This window comes from Perognathus longimembris, chromosome 8, assembly GCF_023159225.1.
Source record: "Perognathus longimembris pacificus isolate PPM17 chromosome 8, ASM2315922v1, whole genome shotgun sequence".
Classification (NCBI taxonomy): domain Eukaryota; kingdom Metazoa; phylum Chordata; class Mammalia; order Rodentia; family Heteromyidae; genus Perognathus; species Perognathus longimembris.
This window is the reverse complement of record NC_063168.1, coordinates 218,341-240,536: the sequence shown is the minus strand read 5'-3', so window position 1 is coordinate 240,536 and position 22,196 is coordinate 218,341. Positions and strand designations below refer to the sequence as shown.

General features: G+C 38.6%; 1 protein-coding gene and 1 pseudogene across 6 annotated transcripts in view; one reads left to right on the top strand and one right to left on the bottom strand.

Annotated features, from left to right (window-relative positions):
- The first annotated feature begins 16,897 nt into the window (after positions 1-16,897).
- On the top strand, positions 16,898-17,653 carry LOC125356785 (annotated as a pseudogene).
- Positions 17,654-20,416: 2,763 nt separating this feature from the next.
- The window catches only part of Tsga10 (testis specific 10), an 89,795-nt gene continuing 88,015 nt past the window's right edge, over positions 20,417-22,196 (bottom strand). For all 6 annotated transcript variants that reach the window (XM_048352262.1, XM_048352261.1, XM_048352263.1 and 3 more), the window contains one exon: positions 20,417-21,144. In XM_048352262.1, the coding sequence (XP_048208219.1) occupies positions 21,120-21,144 (25 nt within the window). In that variant the 3' untranslated portion in view covers positions 20,417-21,119. The remainder of the gene's footprint in view (positions 21,145-22,196) is intronic.

Genomic DNA, 22,196 nt, shown 5'->3' with positions numbered 1-22,196 from the left:
CCAATGAGCACACTGCTGTGTTTCTGAGTAGCCAATGCCGTTCACGATTTTCCTTTTGATGGAGCTTCCTGGAGTGGAGCTGTCTTCCTCCCCAGCACAATGTGCTACGTGACAAGAATTCAGATTTGGGAGGTTAGATCTGCCCAGCCGCTTCGTGAACATACTCATCAGCCTCGTTTTCTGGAGGGACAAGAGTGTTACTGGTGCAAGGTTACCCAGTGATGATGGAGCCTCTGCCTGCAGCAGTGGTGCCCACCTTCTTTACAGTCTCAGTCCAAAGCTGTAGCTCGCCAGGTACCGAGAATCACCAAGTTTTGATAAACAACTATTTTTAGTAATGCAAATTAGCAGCATTATTCTCTGATAGGAAAATAGAATCTTATTGTTGTGCATTTTTAAAAAGGATTTTTCAATCACAGGTTTTATAATGGTCAATCTTTGGATAGTTCCTAATTTGTGGCCGAGTTACAAACAAAAACATGCTCAGAGAGCAGTTGTTTGGTACCCAAACCACATACTGTCTTCTGAAAACTGTTTGAGCAGCTCTCTTCCTGTCTGCCAGTGAAATGCTATGACACAAAGGTGAAAGAGCTAAGCGTATGTTTCTATAGCAAATGGTAGCACTAAAAATAGGGTTTGGCATGAAAGTAGGATGTAGAATAATTTCTTCATTGTTTCCATGGAAAACCAGCAGAGAGGGAATGATGTCACCAGGGTCTGACGGAGCCTAGGAGACCCCAGGCAGATTTGAAGACTTGTGGGGAACAATGAGAATGGCATCAGCATTGGTGATGGGTTACAGGATAACTCTCTCGACACCTGGCAATCATTTCGCCACCATCTCCATCACCTCCTTCCATTCTAATGTCTGTGAGTTTTTTCATGTGCAGATGGCAAGCTTTCATTGGCTATGTTTTGTTCCTAGTTGCCTATGCGTGACTTTTTGCAGAATTTCCTGGGACTGGTGACCCTGTGTGGCCCCTGTGATAGAAGTGAAGCTTGGGTTTGGGAGCCAGTACAGTCCCCTCACAGTTACAGAACTCACACAACGGACTCTCTAGACTCACCTGGAGTCAAGGCACACTTTTCTTTTTTAGCCTACCTCTCTGCCTTCATTCCAACATAACATTCCATAAACCTCGGGGAGGTAAAGCACATGTTAGCAAACCAATCTCCTCCAAGGGGTAAATAGAAAACATTGACTTGATGTTTCTCCATTTAATATGTTTGTGTATTTTTATAAAATACTAGAGAAAAAGCTCGAGCAAATGCATGCCCATTGATGAAAAGCACATCACTTGGGAAAATGTTAGGGTGCAGGTCTTTCTGGAAACCTACTACAATGCCAAGCCAGGCTGCTTATATAACAGGCTTTGGTGATAAACATGTGTTCCTGCTTAATACTCGCAATATACCTGTGCAATAAATCTTATCTTCATCCCAGTAATTAGGAAAGTCAGAGAGAACTTGCCAAAGTTTAAGTACTAGTAAATGAGACAGGCACAAGTGAGGCCTACAGCAGTCTGGTCTCAAAGCACTTTGTATGAGGCCTGATGTATAGGCACTCGGAAGTTGCCTCTCCTTACCCTATAGTTGGGTGAAGATAATTTGATGCTACTGAGTGCAAATATTTAGTGGAAACGATGTGTTTCTTTTAGCCTGTGGATTGTAACAATAAAGCCAATGAGCAGTGTGGGCTATTTTGGGTGAGGCAGACTTCTATGCTTTCCTGGGATTGCCTGAAGTTAGGGACACCATCTTGCTGTCTGCCGTGATTTTTTTTTCTCCCTATAGCCAGAGAACAGATTTAGCTAAGCTAATGTATTCCAGCTTGCTGGTATACAACAGGCACTGGCTAGGAGAGGCTCTGTGATTAATATCATTAATGAGCCTTTGTGAGCCTGTGGGAAGGCAGCTCTGTAGTCCTTTTAGTTCAAGTATGATGTACAAGTAGGATATCTCAGTACTGATGTGCCAAAAAAAAAAAAAAAACTAATGCTATGGATTTTATATCAACATAGGTTGCCTTATCGACTCCACTTGAAAAAAAAAATCAAAGGGAATTTTAAAAGTTCATTCTGGAATTCTGCCCTTGAGTATAATGGAAGAAGTAGGACTGAACTATTAGGAAGCTGGAAGAAAGGTATGAAATTATGTTCATTGATGCCCTGCGGCACAGGACTATGAGTTCTGAGAGAAGGGAAACAAATTAGCTGAGTCCCAGGACCGTGCTAGCTCCCTGTCTGAAGGTGATTTCTGGACTGTGTGGGTGGAGAGAAGGAATTCAGAGCCTGAAAATCTTGCTGAGTTAAGGAAATAGAGATCAGAATACAAGAGGGATAAAGAAACAGGAATTTTTAGGGTGAAGTTCTAGAAAGGAGTCCTGCTTAAAAGAAAAGAGATGAACAGGACCAGAAAAGGGTCTTATTAACTGCATTCTTCCTAGGGCTTACACAGATGGTCGTAGGAAAGTATTCAAGATTTAAACTGCTTGTAATTTCTAACAGAAGGTGTGCTCATCAATGGAAACCCCAAGATGGTCACTGAAATATGTCCTGGGCAAATTGTCTCTAGGTGTACCCTAACCAAGTGTTACAGGGTGAGTTCCCATCAAATTCATTTGTTGAAGCCTTAACTGCCAGTACCTTAGAATATGACCTTATTTGGAAAAAGGCCATTGTAGATGTAATTAGTTAAGATGAGGTCAGTGGGGTAGAGTGGATCCGTAATCCCATGTGACTGGTCCCTTCTATAAAAATGAGAATGCCAAGGGACCATCAAGGCAGAGATCTGGGTGATGCATCTACACACCAGGAAAAGTCAAAGATTGTTAGCAAATTCCCAGAATTTAAGTGAGAGACATGGGGGCAGATTGTCCTTCACAGCCCTCAGAAGGAACCATTTCTGCAACATTTTCAGTTTGGATATCAAGCCTTCAGAATTGTGTAAGGCAATATATTTCTATTGTTTTATCCGCTCATTTTATGATATGTTGTTATGGTAGCCCTAGCAAGCTAATACAAAAAAGAAAACCTTTAAAACAGATGTGGGGAGGGTAGAACACGGAAAAATTCAGGAGGTGGCAACTTCTACAAGCCTCATGGCTGTGTACTGGCCAGAGAAGTTTATGCTTAAAATAATAATGATAATGTCAGCTAGGTGTGGTAGTTCCATGCCTGCAATCCCAGATACTCAGGAGGCAGACAATCAAACTTGATTACAAGTTTGAGACTAGCCCAAGTAAAATTAGTGAGACCCTATCTGAAAAGCAAAATATAGGTCAGTATTAGGCAACATGGTAGATTATAAAGTTCCTCCATTTGACTCCATGAATGAAAAGTTAAGATAACAAGGAAGAAACCTTGCACTGGGTGGCTCATGCCTGTAATCCTAGCTATTCAGGAGGCTGAGATCTGAGGATTGCAGTTTGAAGCCAGCTGGAGCAGAAAAGTCTGAGAGACTCTTATTTCCAATTAATCACAGAAAAAGCCGGAAGTGGCACTGTAGCTCAATTGATAGAGCACTAGTCTTGAGCACAAAGAGGCTCAGGGACAGCACCGAAGTCCTGAGTTCAAACCCCAGGACTGGAAAGAAAGGAAGAAAGAGAAAGGAAAAAAAGAAAGAAAGAGAGAGAGAGAGAGAGAGACGGAGGGAGGGGAAGGGAAGAAAGAAGGAAGGAAGGAAAGCAGACAGGAAGGAAGGAAAGCAGACAGGAAGGAAGGAAAGGAGGAAGGAAGGAAGGAAGGAAAGAAGGAAGGAAGACAGACAGAAAGGAAGGAAGGAAGAAAGACCTAGAAGTGGTGCTGGCTCAAGTGGTAGACCTCTAGTCTTGAGCAAAAGAAGCCTAGGGACAATACCCAGGCCCAGAGTTCAAGCCCCAGTGCCAGCAAAAAAAAAAAAAAAAATAGATAACAAGAGGCTATTGTTTTTTTGTCTGTTTGTTGTTGTTTTGTAAGATATAAAGCTAGACATGTCTGTAATCACAAAAGAAGGACAGGACAGATGGAAAGGCATGGAGAAACAAAAGCTATAGAGAAAATTAAGAAACAGTCTGAAGCCCCCAGACCTAGTTACTCAAGGAGGGAAAAGCTGAAAACCTGGCCACAAAGGTAAGTGAGGCAGCCTGGTGATAAACTGGCAGAACAAGCAGCAGAATAATACCACACATTCTGCAACCTTTCAGCCTAGTGTGGTGACATTGGTGTGCCAGTCGCTAATCCTGCATAGCAAGCTAGCCTTCAAGAACAAAGGTATTTTATGGTAACAGGTACCATCTTGAGAGGGGACCTGCTGTGAAATGGGGCCACTCTGGGAGCTTAGAAATAAGCAACAATTATGGCTTAGGGAATCTGAGGACACACCACCACTGTGGGAGATGGCCATGAGAGGGGTGATAGAGAAGAGGGTCTAGCGTGGACTCAATGAGGACTTTAAGCATCAAGAAGTTCAGGCAGTAATGGAGCAGGGATTGGTGGTCCTGCTCTCCCTGGAGAAGAGTGAGATCCATCATCTGAGGATCACTATTTAATAAAGACCTTTGATCTGGGTGCCAGTGTCTCACACCCATAATCCTAGCTACTCATGAGGTTGAGATTTGAGGATCACAGTTCAAAGCCGATCCAGGCAAAAAAGTCCAGGAGACTCTTCTCTCCAGTTGGCCACCCCAAAACTGGAAGTAGATCTGTGGCTCAAGTGGTAGAGAGCTAACCATGAACAGAAAAGCTCAGGCACAGCACCCTGGCTCTGAGTTCAAGCCCCAGGACTAGCACGCATGCACACATGCACACGCGCGTGCGCGCACACGCACACACACACACACACACACCTTTTAAGGTGGAATACTTGGCCTCAGCCACCTGTGTGTTTGTTTTTGTTTTTGACTGAGTAGGATGAAGAGATCTGATCCCAGGTCCTGCAGGCCATACAATTTGTCTAGCGTCCTTCTCAGAGGTATGTTAACTGCTGGGTAAAATCTGAATCATTGAGGATGCCTTAACGAAAAGACTACAGGTGGTTACATTACTTGCCCTTGGGTTTGCAAATTCCAATGTAGAAACACAAGCAACAAGCCTCTACTAAATTCAACAGATCCACAATAATAGACTGTAATGGTAGGGAAATGAATTCTTTGATTTCAAAAGAATAATCAAGGAAATTAAAGTGAAAATTAATAAATACCTGAATATATTCCAAGAGAATACAAATAAACAGCTGAATTAAATAAGGAACGCAATACAGAATATGAAGAATTCAATATAAATTTAGAAATGTTGAAAAAAATGAATTGAAAGTCTAGAAATGGAAAACTCAGTAGTCAAATAAAAAGCTCAGTTGAATTTATTATTAGACTGCATCAAGTTGAAAGACAGGAATATCAGGGCTTGAAGACAAGACTGGTGAACTAGGGCCTATAGACAGAGATAGAGAAAAACTATTTAAACCATAAAAAATGTCTAACACCATTAAAAGACTAGGCATCATTTTGAGATGGGTACTATTGTAAGTCAGACTTACTCTGTTGACCTAGAAATGGCTTAGGGAGCCTAGGGACACATTGCCATAGTAAATGGGAGGTGAATCATGGGTATAAAAGAAGAGGCATAAGCTAAAGGCTTGGAACACAGTCAATGAAACAACAGTAATAATAATTAAGTTTCCTAAATCTTGTGGAAGAGATGACATTTAGGTAAAGGAGTTTTTTAGAACATTTATCAGATAGTCCATAAATAAATCTTTCTACATATAGTTAAAATATTGAGTATATATATCAAGGAAGGAATATTGAAAGTTTCAAGAGTGAAACATCAAATCACATATATAAATGTAACTCACAAAAATAGTAGGTTTCTCAACAGAAAACTTAAAAACAGAGACATGGAGTGATGCATTCTAAGCACACAAAGCAAATAACTGCCAACCTAGAATAATATAGCCAATAGAGAAGAAATAAAAATGCTACATGATAAGAATAAGAGGAATTCATGACCATGACAGCCAGCACTGTAGAACATACTCAAAGGAATCCTGCACATGGCAAAGAAGACCAACAGAAACATGAAAATAGTAGAGGAAACAAATCCCATTTGATGAGTAAAGGAGGAAGAAAGAAGGGAAGGTAAAGGAAGATAATGGAAAAAGACTCTAACACTGAAATTTTAAAGAAATCAAGAAAAATGGCAGGAGTTACTACACATCTCTCCATTTTAACACTTAATGTTAATGGCCTCAGTTCTTCTACCAAAAGAGATTAAAAAAAAGAAAGATCCATCTACTGTCTACAAAAAAACACGTTACTAACGAAAACATTGATTCATAGTGAAAGCATTGGAAAAGACCTTCCAAGCAAATGGACCCCCAAAGCAAGCAGGAGTAATTACAGCTGACAGAGTAGACTTTAAATCAAAATTAGAAAAGACAAAGATCACTTCATATTTATGAAGGGAGCAAGCCACCAAGAGAACACAACAGCTGCTAACATTTATGCACTAAATATTGGTTTATGGAACTTTGTTACACAAACACTACTGGTTTTAAAACACATATAGACCTCAATACAATGATAGCAGGAAACTTTAGCACCCCACTTTCACTATATGATGGAATAGATTTGATAGGGCATTAATAAATCTTCTCATTCATAGTTAGGTAATTTCTGATGATGTGAAAGAGGACCCAATGAGTAGGTCTTAACAAATGTTCACAGACAGACTTGACATCCATGTTACAAAGAATGAATCTGAATCCTTCCCTCACATCCTATGAAAAGATAGTCACTGTGAATGGAGGATCTGAATGTAAGAGTTAAAACTATAAAATATCAGGAGAAAACACAGAGTAAGTCTTTGAGTTAGGCATTGATTTCATCCTATTACAACAAAGGCACAGAATTCATGAATTCCTCAAAATCATAAAGTTTTATGTTCTAAAGTATAATGTCAAAAATTCAGGGGCTGGGCATATGGCCTAGTGGCAAGAGTGCTTGCCTCGTTCGTATACATGAGGCCCTGGGTTCAATTCCCCAGCACCACATATACAGAAAATGGCCAGAAGTGGCGCTGTGACTCAAGTGGCAGAGTGCTAGCCTTGAGCAAAAGGAAGCCAGGGACAGTGCTCAGGCCCTGAGTCCAAGCCCAGGACTGACAAAAAAAAAAAAAAAAATTTTTTTTTTCAGATAAACTGAATATCTATAAATTATAGATTTGTTAGGAACTTAAGTCCAGAATATATAAGAACACTTACAACTCAATAATAAACAACAAATTACTTCATTATAAGTGGGCAAAAGACTTACATAGACATTTATCCAAAGACATGAATAGCTAAGAAATACATAAAAAGCTGCTCAGCTTAGTCACCAGTAAAAGGAAATTCAAAGCTATATACTAGAAGTGCATCATAAAACTTGTATATGTCATCAAGAATTAAAATACACACATTTTAAAATGATACACGCTTATTTATAAAAAGCATTGCAAGCATTGTTTTGGTACTGGGGCTTGAACTGAGGGCCTTGCGCTCTCCTTTGGCTTTTATTCCACTCAAGGCTGGAGCTCTACCAGTTGAGCCATGCCTCCACTTCCATAACAAATATTTTAAAACAAATGTAGCAACATTTTTACACAAAACTAAAAAACACTACTGAGAAAAATCAGATCGAGGAATACACATTTATATGATGAAAAGACATTGTTAATTTTAGATGGTTATTCAAATGCTTACAATTTAACATATCCATTTATGTGTCCATTGCTTCTTGAGCAGAGTCATCCCTTCTGTCCTTCTTCCCTAGTCCCTCCACCTCTTCCCCTTGGACCCAAGTCATGTTTCCCTCTTCCTTTATCACATATGTGCATTATTATTCACCATCTTTGTCCCTTGTTTTCTTTTCCATTGACATATCCTCATCCACTGTCCACTACTAAAACTATGATTCAGCTTCCTGGGACCTTGCCAAGCTGTCTGTTAATGTTCAAAGGATTTATCCATGGAGTTTCACTCTTACATATGCTATATTTGTCAGCTTGATTGTGTATAGTGCATATGGCCCCTGCTTGTGTTTAGATGGGAGGCGGTATTTGGGCTCTAAGATCCACTTAGGAGAAAAAACATGTACCATTTGGGGATTGGCTTATTTTTATGAGTCTATTTTCCAAAACCATCCCTGCAAATGACATTAATTTCATTATTCCTGATGGCTGCATAAAATTCATATACATGTGTGTGTATATACATATATAAACATGTTATGTATATATATTTATACCCATGCATATTCTATTATGTAATATATGTATATTATGTGGATAATACACATATAAGGTAATATGATATGATATGTATTTTGTATGTGCATGATATTTTGTATACAATATACATTTATATTTGTTCAATTTTTTTGTGGTAGGGCATCTGGATTGTTTCCATCATGTAGCTGTTGTGAACTGCGTTGTAATGAACATGGGCATGAAGGTGCCTGGCTGTATTTTGTCATGCAGTCTTTCAGAAAAATGCCCAGGAGTGGTATCATTGAATCATAGAATAGTTCTATTTTGCGTTTTGTGAGGAATGTTCATACTGATTCCCATAGTGTTTGCACGAATTTACCAACTGAGTATTTAGCTCGTTTCTCCCCTACATCCTCACCAGCATTTGTTGTTCTTTTTTTTTTTTTTTGGCCAGTCCTGGGCCTTGGACTCAGGGCCTGAGCACTGTCCCTGGTTTCCTTTTGCTCAAGGCTAGCACTTTGCCTATTGTTCTTTTTTGGTTTGGTTTTTTGTTTGGGTGCTGGTCCTGGGACTTGAACTCAGGGCCTGGGCACTGTCCCTGAGCTTTTGTGCTCAAAACTAGCCTTCTACTACTTGAGCCACAGCACCGTGTGTGTGTGTGTGTGTGTGTGTGTGTGTGTAATTTGGAGATGAGTCTCATGGACTTTCTTGCCTGTGCTGACTTCTAGCTGTGATTCTCAGATCTCAGCCTCTTGAGTAGCTAGGATTACAGGTGTGAGCCACCAGTGCATGACTGTTGTTCATATTCTTGATGATGGCCAGTCTCACTGGGATAAGATGAAATTTTAATGTTTTTATTTCTTAGTTCCTTTATAAATACCAGAGATGTTGACTTTTCCTCATTTATTTATTAGCCATATGTACGTCTTATGATAAGTGTCTGTTTTGCTCTTTTACCCATTTCCTAATTGAGTTATTAGTTATTTGGGGTTTGAGTTTTTTTAGTTCCTTATATATTATTATTGAAATATGCCAGATATATACCTGGAAAGAGGTTGTTGTTGTTGTTGTTGTTGCTGTTTTTCCTTTTGGTGGGCTTTTTCTTTTCTTTTTTCTTTTTTTTTTTTTTTACGTTGCCCTGGGGCTTGAACTCAGGGCCTGGGTGCTGTCCCTGAGCTTTTTTTCCTCAAGGCTAGTTTTCTAGTGCAAGAGCCACAGCTCCCTGGCTTTTTGATGGTTCAGTGAAGATAACAGACTTCCCTGCCCCGGCTGACATCAAACTCTGATCCTCAGATCTCAGCTTCTTGAGTAAATAATATTATAGACTGAGAGACTAGCATCTGCCTGTAGACTGTCTTTTCAGCTGAGAGATTGTTTCCTTTGCCAGGAAGGAGCTTTTAAGCTTGATGTTATTCCATTTCTCAATTCTCTGTCTTGTTTGGTGAGCCCCTGAAATTCCCCTAGGAATTTCCCTAGAATTCTGTCACAGGAAGGTCCTGCCTTTCACCAGAGTTCAAATATTTCCTCTATTCCTTTCTGTAGCCGTTTCAATGTTTCAAGCCTAACAATGAGGTCTTTGATCCACTTTGAATTGACTTTAGCACATAGTAAGAGACAGAGATTTTGTTTCAGTCTTCTAGTTTTTCCAACACAAGTTTTTCTCCTAAAATAGATCCATGGATTTGCTGCAGTATAATAAATCTGAATAGAATTTCACTAAAAATGATATGAAAATGCAAAGCGGGAAATAGCCAAGATAGCCAGGCCCCAGTGGCTCATGCCCATAATTTTAGCTACTCTTAGGAGGCTGAGAACTGAGGATTGTGGTTCAGTCACCCAGGCAAGAAAGTCAATGAGATTTTCATCTCGAACTATGCACCAAAAAAGTCAGAAGTAGAGCTGTGGTTCAAGAGGTAGAGTGCTAGTAAAGCTCAAGAACAGCACCTAGGTCCTGAGTTTAAGCCCCAAGGATGGCACACACACACACACACACACACACACACACACACACACACACACACACAGAGAGAAAGAGAAAAAAAATAGAAGACTTAATTGTGAAGATAAGTAAATGAGCTACTATTCTTCAAATACACAACTAGACCAATGGAATATTGTTGAGTTACCAGAAACAAAGCCAAAGACTTTTTTAAATAGAAGTTTACTGTTATTATTAAGGTGCTGTACAGAGGGTCACCACTTCATAAGTCAGGTACTGCATACAATTCTTTATGGACAATGTCACCTTTCCCTTCAACACCAAGGATTTTTAAACACTTGATAGGGCATGGTGGTGATGTCCAGCTGTGAGGAAAAGACAGTCTTCAATAAATGACACAGAGTTAACTGAAAATATATATTGAATAAAAAATTATTTCACCCTATACCTCGTACTATGTATAAAAAACAATTTTAAATGGATTTTACCTCTAAAAGTAACAACCAAAATAACAAAATTCATAGAAATAATATTATGAGGTAGAAAAGTATTTACCACAGAAAATAAATGAGCTATTAAAATTAATAATTTTATTTATTAAAACACATTAGTATATGAATAAAAAATGAGCCACAAATGGAAAAGTATTTCTAACATTGCTAGTGGGCTTGTATCTGAAGACTATTGAAAACTACAACTTAAACTCACAAATAACTCAGGAGATCAAAGGGAAGAGGATAGAAAAATGAAGAAAGGAAGAGGCAAAATGCGGTTATAATATGCAATATATATCATAAAACTAGAAAAATTGAGGCGAGTGGTTTGGTTGAGAGTAGTTTGGTTGAATAATGAAAGGGAGTTATTGTCTAAACACATTGTAGTCATAAATTGATTCACTGAATGGTAACGCTTTGTACAAGTACTTAATGATAAAAACACAAATGATTCAAACACTAGGTAAGAGATTTGAATTAGAACTTCAGAAATGTATTCCCCCCCCCCAAAAAAAATACATTTGTCAACTGGGAAACAAGCATCTAAAAGTGTGCTTAACCCTATTAGTCACTAGGAAAATGCAAATTATAACCACAGTGAAGTGCCATTTTACACCTACTAGAGTAGCAGAAATTTACACAATTGGCAGTGAAGATTGTGAAGTACATGAATTCCTTGTACAACTGGTGTATAAATTAGTGCATTTACTTTGGAAAACAGTATAAATTGTCCACCACAGTCAACATAGACATATAGTACTGGGAGTTTGAACTCACGCTTTCTAGACTGGTGTGATACTGCTGAGTCATGCCTCCGGCCCCATTTTTCACTGGTTCATTTTAGGATAGGAACTCATTTCCCACCGCAGTTGTGCCTTTGAATCATGATTCGCCTACTATAGTCTTTCCATCACCACTGAAATCACAGATGCACAGCTAGCTTCTATGGAGATGGAGTCATGAAAACATTTTCTGCCTAACCCTAACCCTAACCTTCTTCCAGCCAACTCAGCCTCCCAAGTAGCTCATATTATGAACCTCTGCCACCCAGCCATATGTGTACTTGTTAACCCAGTCATTCTACCTGCAGATGTAAACCCCTGTGTGTACCATGAGATACATACACAAATGTTCGTAGCTGTTTTGCAATTGAGTTCAAACTAGGAAATAACTTGTGTCAATTCCAGCAGAATGAACATGTAATGTCACATCTGCTCAATGGAAATGAACAAATTGAAGTTATCATTACATTTATCAACATGGGCAAGTCTCATAAACAAACAAAAAAAGAGTGAAAAAAGGAAACATGATTACATTCTCTAAATCTCCAAACTAAAATATAAGCCTTAGATATCATGGCATTGGTTAGAGCAGACAGGAATAGTGATGGAAATTGGGCACAAAGGGAACTGCTGAAACTTAATATGCTCTGCATTTTTACTCAGGTTATGCTTATTCTCATTTACTGAGTTCATAAAACATTTGTGTTCTTTTTTGAATGCTTGAAATTCACTATAATAAAATCAGCGCATTTTGTGAAGTTTTGCCGAGACTTTATTTATTACATATTTCTGATGAGGAAAATTAGAATCAAACAGCTATCCCTTCTTCCCAATAGGTAACCTTTTCTAGTTTTTGTCAATGTATCTGCCATATCAGATGTCAGGCCCATGATCTGATATTGTAATCCAGAGAAGGCAAAACATTTCTTTCTCATTGTAGAACCAGAGATGCCTGCTCTGTTTTACCCCAGAGAGCTTTTAAACAAGCACAACACACCAAGGGAGCAGATAGCAAAGAAACAGCGGGACAGCAGTCTGCTGTCTAGTTTTGATGGGGTAGAAACTCAAATAGACAACTTCTGCTCATTCTTTCTCATTAAATCATAAATTCTATTTATCCACCATATCTACAATAGGAGATACTATTCTCTTGCTTTATGTTAGAATTACTCACTTGCCACAGAGAGCTTATTTTAAAATTTTCTAAGGTTATTCTATTATTAGATGGGTGAAAACCTGAAAGCACTTATCTTTTAATTGACTCTAAAAATCTTTGTCTCTGGACAATCCAACTGCACAAATACCTGATGTTTGTGAATAAGCAGAGGGATTTGAAAAATGTTACACAAGAGCTGTCATGCTGAAGACTATAGATCAGTTATAGCAATAGCCATAGTTCAACCTAGGGTACAGAATTTCACACTTCCTGTGTAAGAGCAGGTATAATGTTCTGATCATAAATACAGTTGAGTTTTTTTTTTAACACATGACTTTTTCAAGACAGGTATTGAACATTATAGCTCACTCTCATTCTCTCCTTCCATTTCTCCTTCCTACCTTCCCCCCCCCCCCCCCCCCGTCCCTTAACTCAAACAGACACACACCCACACAGCACTCTGTGCAGTTGTTATTAAGGAGAGTATTTTTAAGGCATTTTATATGGCTTTACTTTTATGTACCTAAGTCTGTGTATTTAATGCCTACAAATCCAAGGGATAGTTACCCTCATTCAAACAGAAGCTCTGAAATGGTCAAAGGGACCTGTGTCTACTTCTTTCTGGATGTGCAATTATATCAATCAGCATATTAACTTATCAAAGGTGTGTTTTGTTTTTGAAGGAAAATATTTTCATCTGCATGTAGAACGTGTTACATGGTAAGGAAAGCAGGGGAATGTAAAAGCCTCCCTCTGCAGAGTCCACTCCACACTGCCGGTTTGTCAGCCTCTTGACAGAGTACAGGAACATGTTAAGACTGGTGTGCGAGAATGCAATTTCAGTGATTTCTCAGCATTACAGACATGGAACAGCGGAGGAACACTTTTACACTAATGTGAAAACTAAGTTTCACTTATTTCTTTACTCAACAAATATTTACTTAAGATTCATTTTTAAAAATCACTAGTGCCCAGTGCTGAATGTGAAAAAAGTTACAACAGTTTAGTGAAAGAAAAATAGCAAGATATATATATGAAAGCAAACACCATTTTTGCCTTATGTTTAAATTCAGACAAAAATCCTTTCCTTTGGAAATAGTCAGAACAAGGAAACCTCCAGACATGTTCCTAATTTCTCCCGTGACTCTCATCCGATCGAAGCCCAGCCTGCTTGTATAGAGTCTGAGGCATCCTGAGGCATCCACACACAACCGATGGAGCTAATTAGCTACCCTTGAACTAAGCTTATTTCCAGCTGTCCTGTCTTTGATAGAAACACCAGTAAAGAATGTAGCCCTATAGTAACAATACCTGATAGTATACAGCCTGTTAATAAAACTAGAGAAGCAGAAGGGAGTTCTGCCATAGAGTCAAATGCCTTCTAACAGAGAATACTACAGATTAGCACCTGTTATATTAGATGCTATATCTTAGAGGGGATGCGGTTGCATTAATATTTAGTGTGGTGTCTATTTTTCTAGTTTTGATTAATAATATTTTATATTATATGATAAGAGTATAATGTCTGTTCACAGCTGAGATAAAACAGGTTAAGTTGAACTCAATGAAATATATAAGTTGGTAGTAAACAGAAGATGGGAATTTTTCCTAAATGTTAAAAACATAACCCTATAGTTGTTTTACCTGAATAAATACCAGTTCAATGTTACCAAGTATACCAAATAGATAGTACTGATACACAAAAAATGTTTCCTCATCATTGGGAAACCACAGCTATGCTTATTATCTTTGGTAAGTTTATTCCATTAAGTGTTTTAAGCAGTATTTCCATCCACAAGTACTAGGAGAAAATGGATATACTTTCTGTGTCCTTTCTAGTTTCTCTATGGGATAAGTGAGGAGGGTACTATAATAGTATTTAAAATTTATTAAAAACTTACTGTGGTACTTTTCTGAGTTATTTGATACAGGTGCTGGAAACATTCAAAAAGTTATATAACACTAGCTTTAATAAACTTGAAAGTAGTTCCTGACTAATATCCATTATGCAAATTAGGCAAATATACTTCAAATTGGCTTGAAATGCATATAAAGATGTATAATGTCGGGGCTGGGAATATGGCCTAGTGGTAGAGTGCTTGCCTCCCATACATGAAGCCCTGGGTTCTATTCCCCAGCACCACATATATAGAAAACGGCCAGAAGTGGCGCTGTGGCTCAAGTGGCAGAGTGCTAGCCTTGAGCAAAAAGAAGTCAGGGACAGGGCTCAGGCCCTGAGTCCAAGGCCCAAGACTGGCAAAAAAAGAAAAAAAAAAAAGATGTATAATGTCCACAAAAGTATACCAATCAATCTAATGTTCAACTTGGGTGTATGACATCAATAATGTCCTTCAGTAATATCCTCTGGGGACAGGCTATGTCAATTTAAATAACATATTTAACACATAGCAAATAAAATCTTACTCAAGTTGTTTCTGAGGTTACCACCATAGAACACAATAGTCCACAATTTCACTCACATAGACTAGAAAAGTTCAGTTAGTGTAATATGTCAAAAGCTAAGAATAAGCTACAAAGCCAAGTTAAACTGTTAATTGTACTAGAGCTACAAAAAATAATTGTAATTTACAAATGAAAAGTACAATATGTACTGTAGTATATGCGACAAGTACAACATATATTAACCTAATGATCATTTATTTGTAGTTCTGTAAAGTTCAGAAAGAATGGCTGCTTGGTTCTTCAAATTGGGTTATCAAGTGACATCTCTATACCACACGACGTTCATTGCATGCTTTGTAAAAGTCTACATGCCACAGTAAAAAGTGAATTTACAGTTAGGAATTACTGAAGTGATGGGACAATGAAAAAATGATATTATCTTGTTTGCATCATATTCCAATCTATGTTTAAGGAAACAGACTTAACATCTTCATGCTGCTAATATTATTTCCATTTCATTCAGCCAATGAAATCACAATACTATGTAAGATCGGAACTATTACTTATGTCTATCTTACATATTACTTGCCTAATTAGAAGGTTCCCAGTTATTTGTATACACTTAAATATAGTTAACTAAATGTTTATCATGATATTTTAAATGTTATTTATTTCTATGAATTCTAGGACTTGTCCCATCCTGTGATTTTTAAAAAAAAGTGCCTTCTGTTCTGTAATCACATTATTAAAAATCTTTGCTAAACTATAATGTATAATATACTTTTCAATTAAAGAATACACTATCTCATGCCTCTAATCCTAGCTATTCAGGAGGCTGAGATCTAAGAATCACAGTTCAGAATCAGCTCAGCTAGGAAAGTACTTGATACTCTTATCTCCAATTGATCACCAAAAAGGCTGAGAGTGGAGCTGTGGCTCAAGTGATTGAGTGCTAGCCTTGAGCAAAAAAGCTCAGATATAAAGTCCAAGTCCTGAGTTCAAGTCCCAGGACCAGCACACACACAGACAGACAGACAATGTGCAGGAGTGGGGGGTGGGGGTGGGGGAGACTAGTTTATCTATTATGATATGATGTGTTTGGACACTGATAATGACTGTGGAGGGTAAGAATTCTGTGGGAATCATCTTGAAATAATTTGCTTTGGAATTTCAATCTCTTTTTATAAAAATATATTAAATATTCTTAAATTTAATTTGGAAATTACAGAAAATATGAACATAATTAGTCTACCTTCCTCTATTTGTATAATATTAAAGGGCAAGGAATTAATACACCTAGGAGACTGAATAATTGATCTAATTATCCTGATATATATATATATATATTTTTTTTTACTGTATGAAGCAAATTGTGAAGTGAAACTAAGAAAAAAAATCTGAAAAGTTTCATTCATTTGTGTGTGTGCTAATACCAGGCATTAACTAAGAGCAGCCTGGTACTGTCCCTTTGCTTTTCTCACTCAAGGCTGGAGCTGTATCACCTGAGCCAGAGTTTCACTTACCCCTTTTTGCTGATTAATTCTGAGATAAAAGTCTTGTGGATTCAACTTGTGATCCTCAAATCTCAGCCTTCTGAGTAGCTAGGATTACAGGTCTGAGCCACTAGTATCTGGCTGAAAAATTAACTTGATATTTTATGACTGCTCTGAATAACAGCTTGTTTCATGTGGTAACCCATGGTTTGCTATGGTCATTTTTAAGGAGAACACTTTAGATGCATTAATTTTGAATCAATCAGTAGCGTTCACTTTATTTCATGGGAAGTAAATAAAGCTTATAAATTAAGTTGTAAACTGTTTCTGGTTATGCAAGAGATGTGGCTTTGACAATAGCACTAGGAGCTGAGGAAACTATGTAAAAGGCCATAGCAAGGACTTATGGAAAAATCTTTGAAGAAACAAGCTTTTTTGCAAAGGATTTGCCAGAAGAATGCAGGTGCCATGAAAATTACTGCAAGTCGAGGCCAAAATGGGAAAGGAAAAGACCAAATCAACCTCGTCGTCATTGGGCACATCGATTCCGGCAACTCTACCACCACTCCCGGACATCTGATCTACAAAGGTGGTGCCGTGGACAAAAAGAACCCTTGAGAAATTGGAGGAGGCGGCTCCTGAGATGGGAAAGGGCTCCTTCAAGAATGCCCGGGACTTGGATAAACGGAAGGCTGGGCACGAGCGTGGAATCACCGTGGACATCCCCCCGTGGAAATCTGAGACCAGCAAGTGTTAGAGGACTCTCCCAAGAACAGCATTCCAGGCGCATTCCGGGCTGACTATGCTGTCCTCCTTGTTGCTGTTGGTGAAGTTGAAGCTGGTGTCTCCAAGACTGGGCAGACCCATGAGCCTGGCCTTCTGGCTTACACGCTGGGTGTGACACAGCTCGTCATGGGGGTGAAAATGGATCCCACGGAGCCACCCCACCACCAGAGGACCTACGAGGAAGGAAATTGTTAAGGGAGTCAGTACCTACATTAAGAAAATTGGCGACGGACACAGCGAGTAGCATTTGTGCCAGATTCTGGTTGGGACGGCGATAACACACTGGAGCCAAGTGCCACTGCGCCTCGCTTCCAGGGGTGGAAAGCCACCGGGCTCCGGGCTCGGGGCCGCGTCCCTCCGCCGCGCCTCCACTGACGGCCTCGGCGCCGGCCCCGGCCCGATGCCCGTCAGCGGGGTGGTACCGGTAGCAGCACCCTGTGGGCCGGGCGCGGTGGTCGCCACCAGTGAAGGCTGTGGGAGCGCGTCGTGAAGGGTGGAGGGAGGCTCTCGCGGGGTCAGGATGTGCGGCCCGCCGTGGAAGCGGCTTCCCGGCCCGGGTGGTTTGCTGAACGGAAAGAGAAGCCGGACGACGACCCTCACTCCGCGCCTCAAGTCCGGGGGCGCGGCCTGCGCCGATGGGGCTCCAGACCGGCCCGAGAGGGTGGAGCGCTCCTGGGGTTATTTACCCTCCTCCTCGGGGGGTCATCGGGGCCGCGGACTCGAAGGCTGCCGAGCTGGCAGGGCCACCGGGGCTGCCCGGGAAGCTCGGAAGGGGAAACGAAGACGACCCCCCACCCCGGCCCCTCAGTCTTCACTCAAGGACGGACTCGGAGCTGTTGTCTCCATTCGCCATGCACGTTTACTAGTGAAAGACGGAGTCCGTATCGTGACCCTCGGAGGGAAAGGAAAACGTCTTGCGAACCTTGTTTTTGTGTGCGTGGTAGTTTTCAGTTATTAGCTTTTAAAAATCAGTACTTCTTAATGGAAACAACATGACCACAAATCTGTCACAAAATTTTGAGATCCATTAAAACAAAGTTTAATGAGAAAAAAAAAAAAAGAAGACAGAAAACAAAAGAAAATGGAAAACTGTGACTTTTTGTGTGTGCTGGCCTGGGTGCTGTCTCTGAGCAGTGTTGCTTAATGCTAGAAGTGGTCTACACTGGAGGCCCAGCTCCATGTCTGGCTTTTGGGTTAACTGGAGGGAGAAGTCTCAGGGCCTTTCCAGACTGGGCTGGCTTTGAATCATGATTCTCAGATCTCAGCCTTCTGAGGAGCTATGATTAAAGGCGGGAGCTACCAGTGCCTGGCCAAAAAAAAACCAAAACGTATTTTAAATACCTGGATTTGTAATTTCAAGTAATTCATAAAGCAGTAGCTGCTTAAGAATCATAACTGAGTAAATCTAAGGAGTTCCATTGGTTTTCTTGTTTCTTCTTTTATTTTCTCAGGGTAATTACTTGTGATCACTGTGGCCAATACTTCTGAGTTTTAACTAGAAATTATCTTTATATCGTTAACATTTTTAGTTGATTCCAAGCTTTATTTGGCTGATATTCTAATCAAAACATATTTAATTAGCTTAGTATGCTGTTCTTCCTAAATTGTACTAACAGTGTGAATATTAATATTATTATCACTAGTAATATTCTAAAGACCGAAAAGATAACATCTGTTCCCTTTAAAGCAATAGCTTACAAATTTACAGATCTTCATGCAAATGGCTTGCTTCCACTTCCAACAAAAAGCTGGATGATAGCGTAGATTAACTGAAGGGGGTAGAAAGAGACTCGTGATGGTGCACAAAACTCCAATGTATGTTTTTATACAACAAGTTCTGTATTTAAATTACACAGAGGGTTAGCAATTCCCTTCACAACACCCTTACTTTAGCAGACATCAATGTTTTTACTAAACATATTTGAAAACTGAGAACTGTTAGATTTATTTATTTATTTAATTTTCCAGTGATAAGGCCTGAGCACTGTCCCTGGCTTCTTTTTGCTCAAGGCTAGCACTCTACCACTTGAGCCACAGTGCCAACTTCCAGTCTTTTCTGTTTATGTGGTGCTGAGGAATTGAACCCAGGGCTTCATGCATGCAAGGCAAGCACTCTACCACTAAGCTGCATTCCTAGCCCCCCTGTTAGATATTTTTAGTCATCCAAGAAAACGTACATTTGGTATAGCTTTGGTAATATAAAACACCAGGCAGTCTCTACTGTATCAATAAACTATTATTATACATTTATGTCAAAGTAATTAGAATATAATTTAAAACTACAAATGTTCTTGAATATTATCTTAATAAAAAATCTTTGAAGTATTAACATAAAACACGATTGAAGTTTTTTTTCTACCTTTGCATAATGTTGGCCTCTTTATGTTACCATACAATTTTCCATTTAAATATTTTACAAGAGTCATAGCCTTTTAATCAACTAGGGAAATATTTTATTACCTATTTCTTTCTGTTCCTCATATACCTGTCTCTTAGCATCCTGCATCTTCACATGATAAGTGCATATCAGAACTGGCAATCAACTCTTTGCTGGTTCTAGGTAACAGACTAAAATCAGTGTTTTGATAAGATAGTACTAAGGTCACCGGGCAACCAAGGAATGGTTAATTTTGTAAGTATAAGTATATTATTTAATATTATCACAATTATATTTGCACAATATTCTTTATAATCATTATAGACATCTTATGATAAGTTACTCATTTTTTACCAACTTGTAATTAAACTATATGCATAAACCTGAACTTAAAAAAATAAATAGTATGAATTTACAACTAAATATCGGAATACCAATGATTAAGCAAGATCTATATCTGGGCACTATCGTATATCATTCTCATCATGTTGAACAATGACTATATAAAATGAGAAATTGTCAACATTATATAAATACTATTAATGACAGGACTTCTTTTTTATTAAAATGACAAGAATACAAATAGTAAATCAGTAAAATACAATGGCATTCAGTCTCTAATATCAACATTAAATCAAAGCCTATGGGAAGAAAATAGATTAAGTAGATGTTAAGGGAAGGAAAAGAAAAGAATATCAATCAACTCCCTGTATTATAGACAACTGCCATAGGCAAATAATAAAATAAAAATGGCAATTAAGTTGATTTTAGTACTTTAATATTTTAAAGAAGCCTTGTTAAAAATACAAATTTTTAAAGATCTTACATTCTTGACAGATATATCATCACCTACCTTTCTAAAAATAGAAGTAAACACAATTGTAGAAAATGCATGTTAATTCATCTTAGAATGGTACAACAGTATGCATTTAAAAGCCTGACATACTCCTACTTTCTGCTGCTTTGAAGTCAGACTGTGGCATGGAATCTATGTCAGGTTGGTTCCAAAATGCAATATTGGGTCCCAGGCCAGTGTTGTCAAACTGCCTATTTTGGCACAATTTCTCTGGCCATGAAAACATAAATCACAAAGAAAAAATTTAACCAACCAGTAATTTGAGATACCAAGAAAGAAAAGGAAATCAGTTTTGTAAAAACACTTTTCCCTCTTTTTTTAAGCTTCTTTATTTACTCCGGATAGTTAACAAAACAGTGTTCAATAGTGAAGTAAGCAGATTTTACACTCACTATTACTGTATGGATAGAAGAGCCATATGCATTTTTGTTTGTATATGTCATCTCAGATCACTGCAATATGGCACATGAGAACAGATTCGGAAGCACAAAAGTAATAAAATTTAACAGCGTCAAGCATTCAAAAGATAAAAGCAATCATATAGCAAAAAAAAAAAAATCCGTCTGTAACTTTGACCTTTCCAAGGATGTGAAGAATCTTACTACATGTCAGAAGTCTCTGTAGCAAAGATTCCTGCAAGAGAAAAAAAATAATGCTGTTTAACCTAGCTCAACATATGTTAAAATGCATTTTAGAATTACTGTGGCAATACTCAAGTTGTTTCATGAGGGAGGTTCTTTTTGTTTTTAGCTAGGCATCATGGCATATATCTGTTTGCTCAACATGTGGGAGACAGAGACAGAGGATTGTGTGTTCAAGGACTTACACAGTGAGTTTAAAGATAACCTGAGCTACAGAGTGAGACTGAAAATTTTTTTTCTCTTTCCAGCTTCAATGAATACATTTTCCTTTTTTTTTTTTTTTTTGTGCTGATCCTGGGGCTTGAACTCAGGGCTTGAGCACTGTTCCTGAGTTTTTTTGCCCAAGGCTAGTGTTCTGCCACTTGAACCACAGCATCACTTCTGTCTTTTTTATGTTAATTGGAGAAAGGCATCCCATATACTTTCCTGCCTAGGCTGGCTTCAAATCACAATTCCCAGATCTCAGCCTCCTGAGCAGCTATGATTACAAGTATGAGCCACAAGCTGACAATGCCTTTGACCACAAAATCATCAAAGCTTTAGATATTTACAATCAGCTGTATGCCACTCCTAGGACAGCAATGGACATATGCTGCCTAAGAGCTATATTTTTTTAGTTTATTTTTCCATGTGAATTTTAGGGTCCTCCTGTCGAGTTAACATTTTTAAAGCCCATTGAAAGTTTTCTTAGGATCACATTGAGTTTATGAATGAAATTAGGGAGAACTGATACCTTGATAATGTAGGGACTACCTAATCAAGAAGAGGAGGTGTTCTGTTTATTCAAGTTTATTTTTCTTTTCTTCCTGCTTAGCAAATATGAGGCCCTGATTTCAAGCCCCAGTGAAACAAAAAAGGAAGCATACATAGCATCGAATTTTCCATGAAAAGGGAAAATAAGGGCTATAAATACTTTACTATAAAAATGGTTACAAAGGAATGGACTAGAGGCCTGGGCCATAGAATGAATGGAAAGCATACAGGAGAAGATGTCACTTTTGTAAGTATTAATTTTTAAAGAAAATTGACTTTTAAAAGCATGAT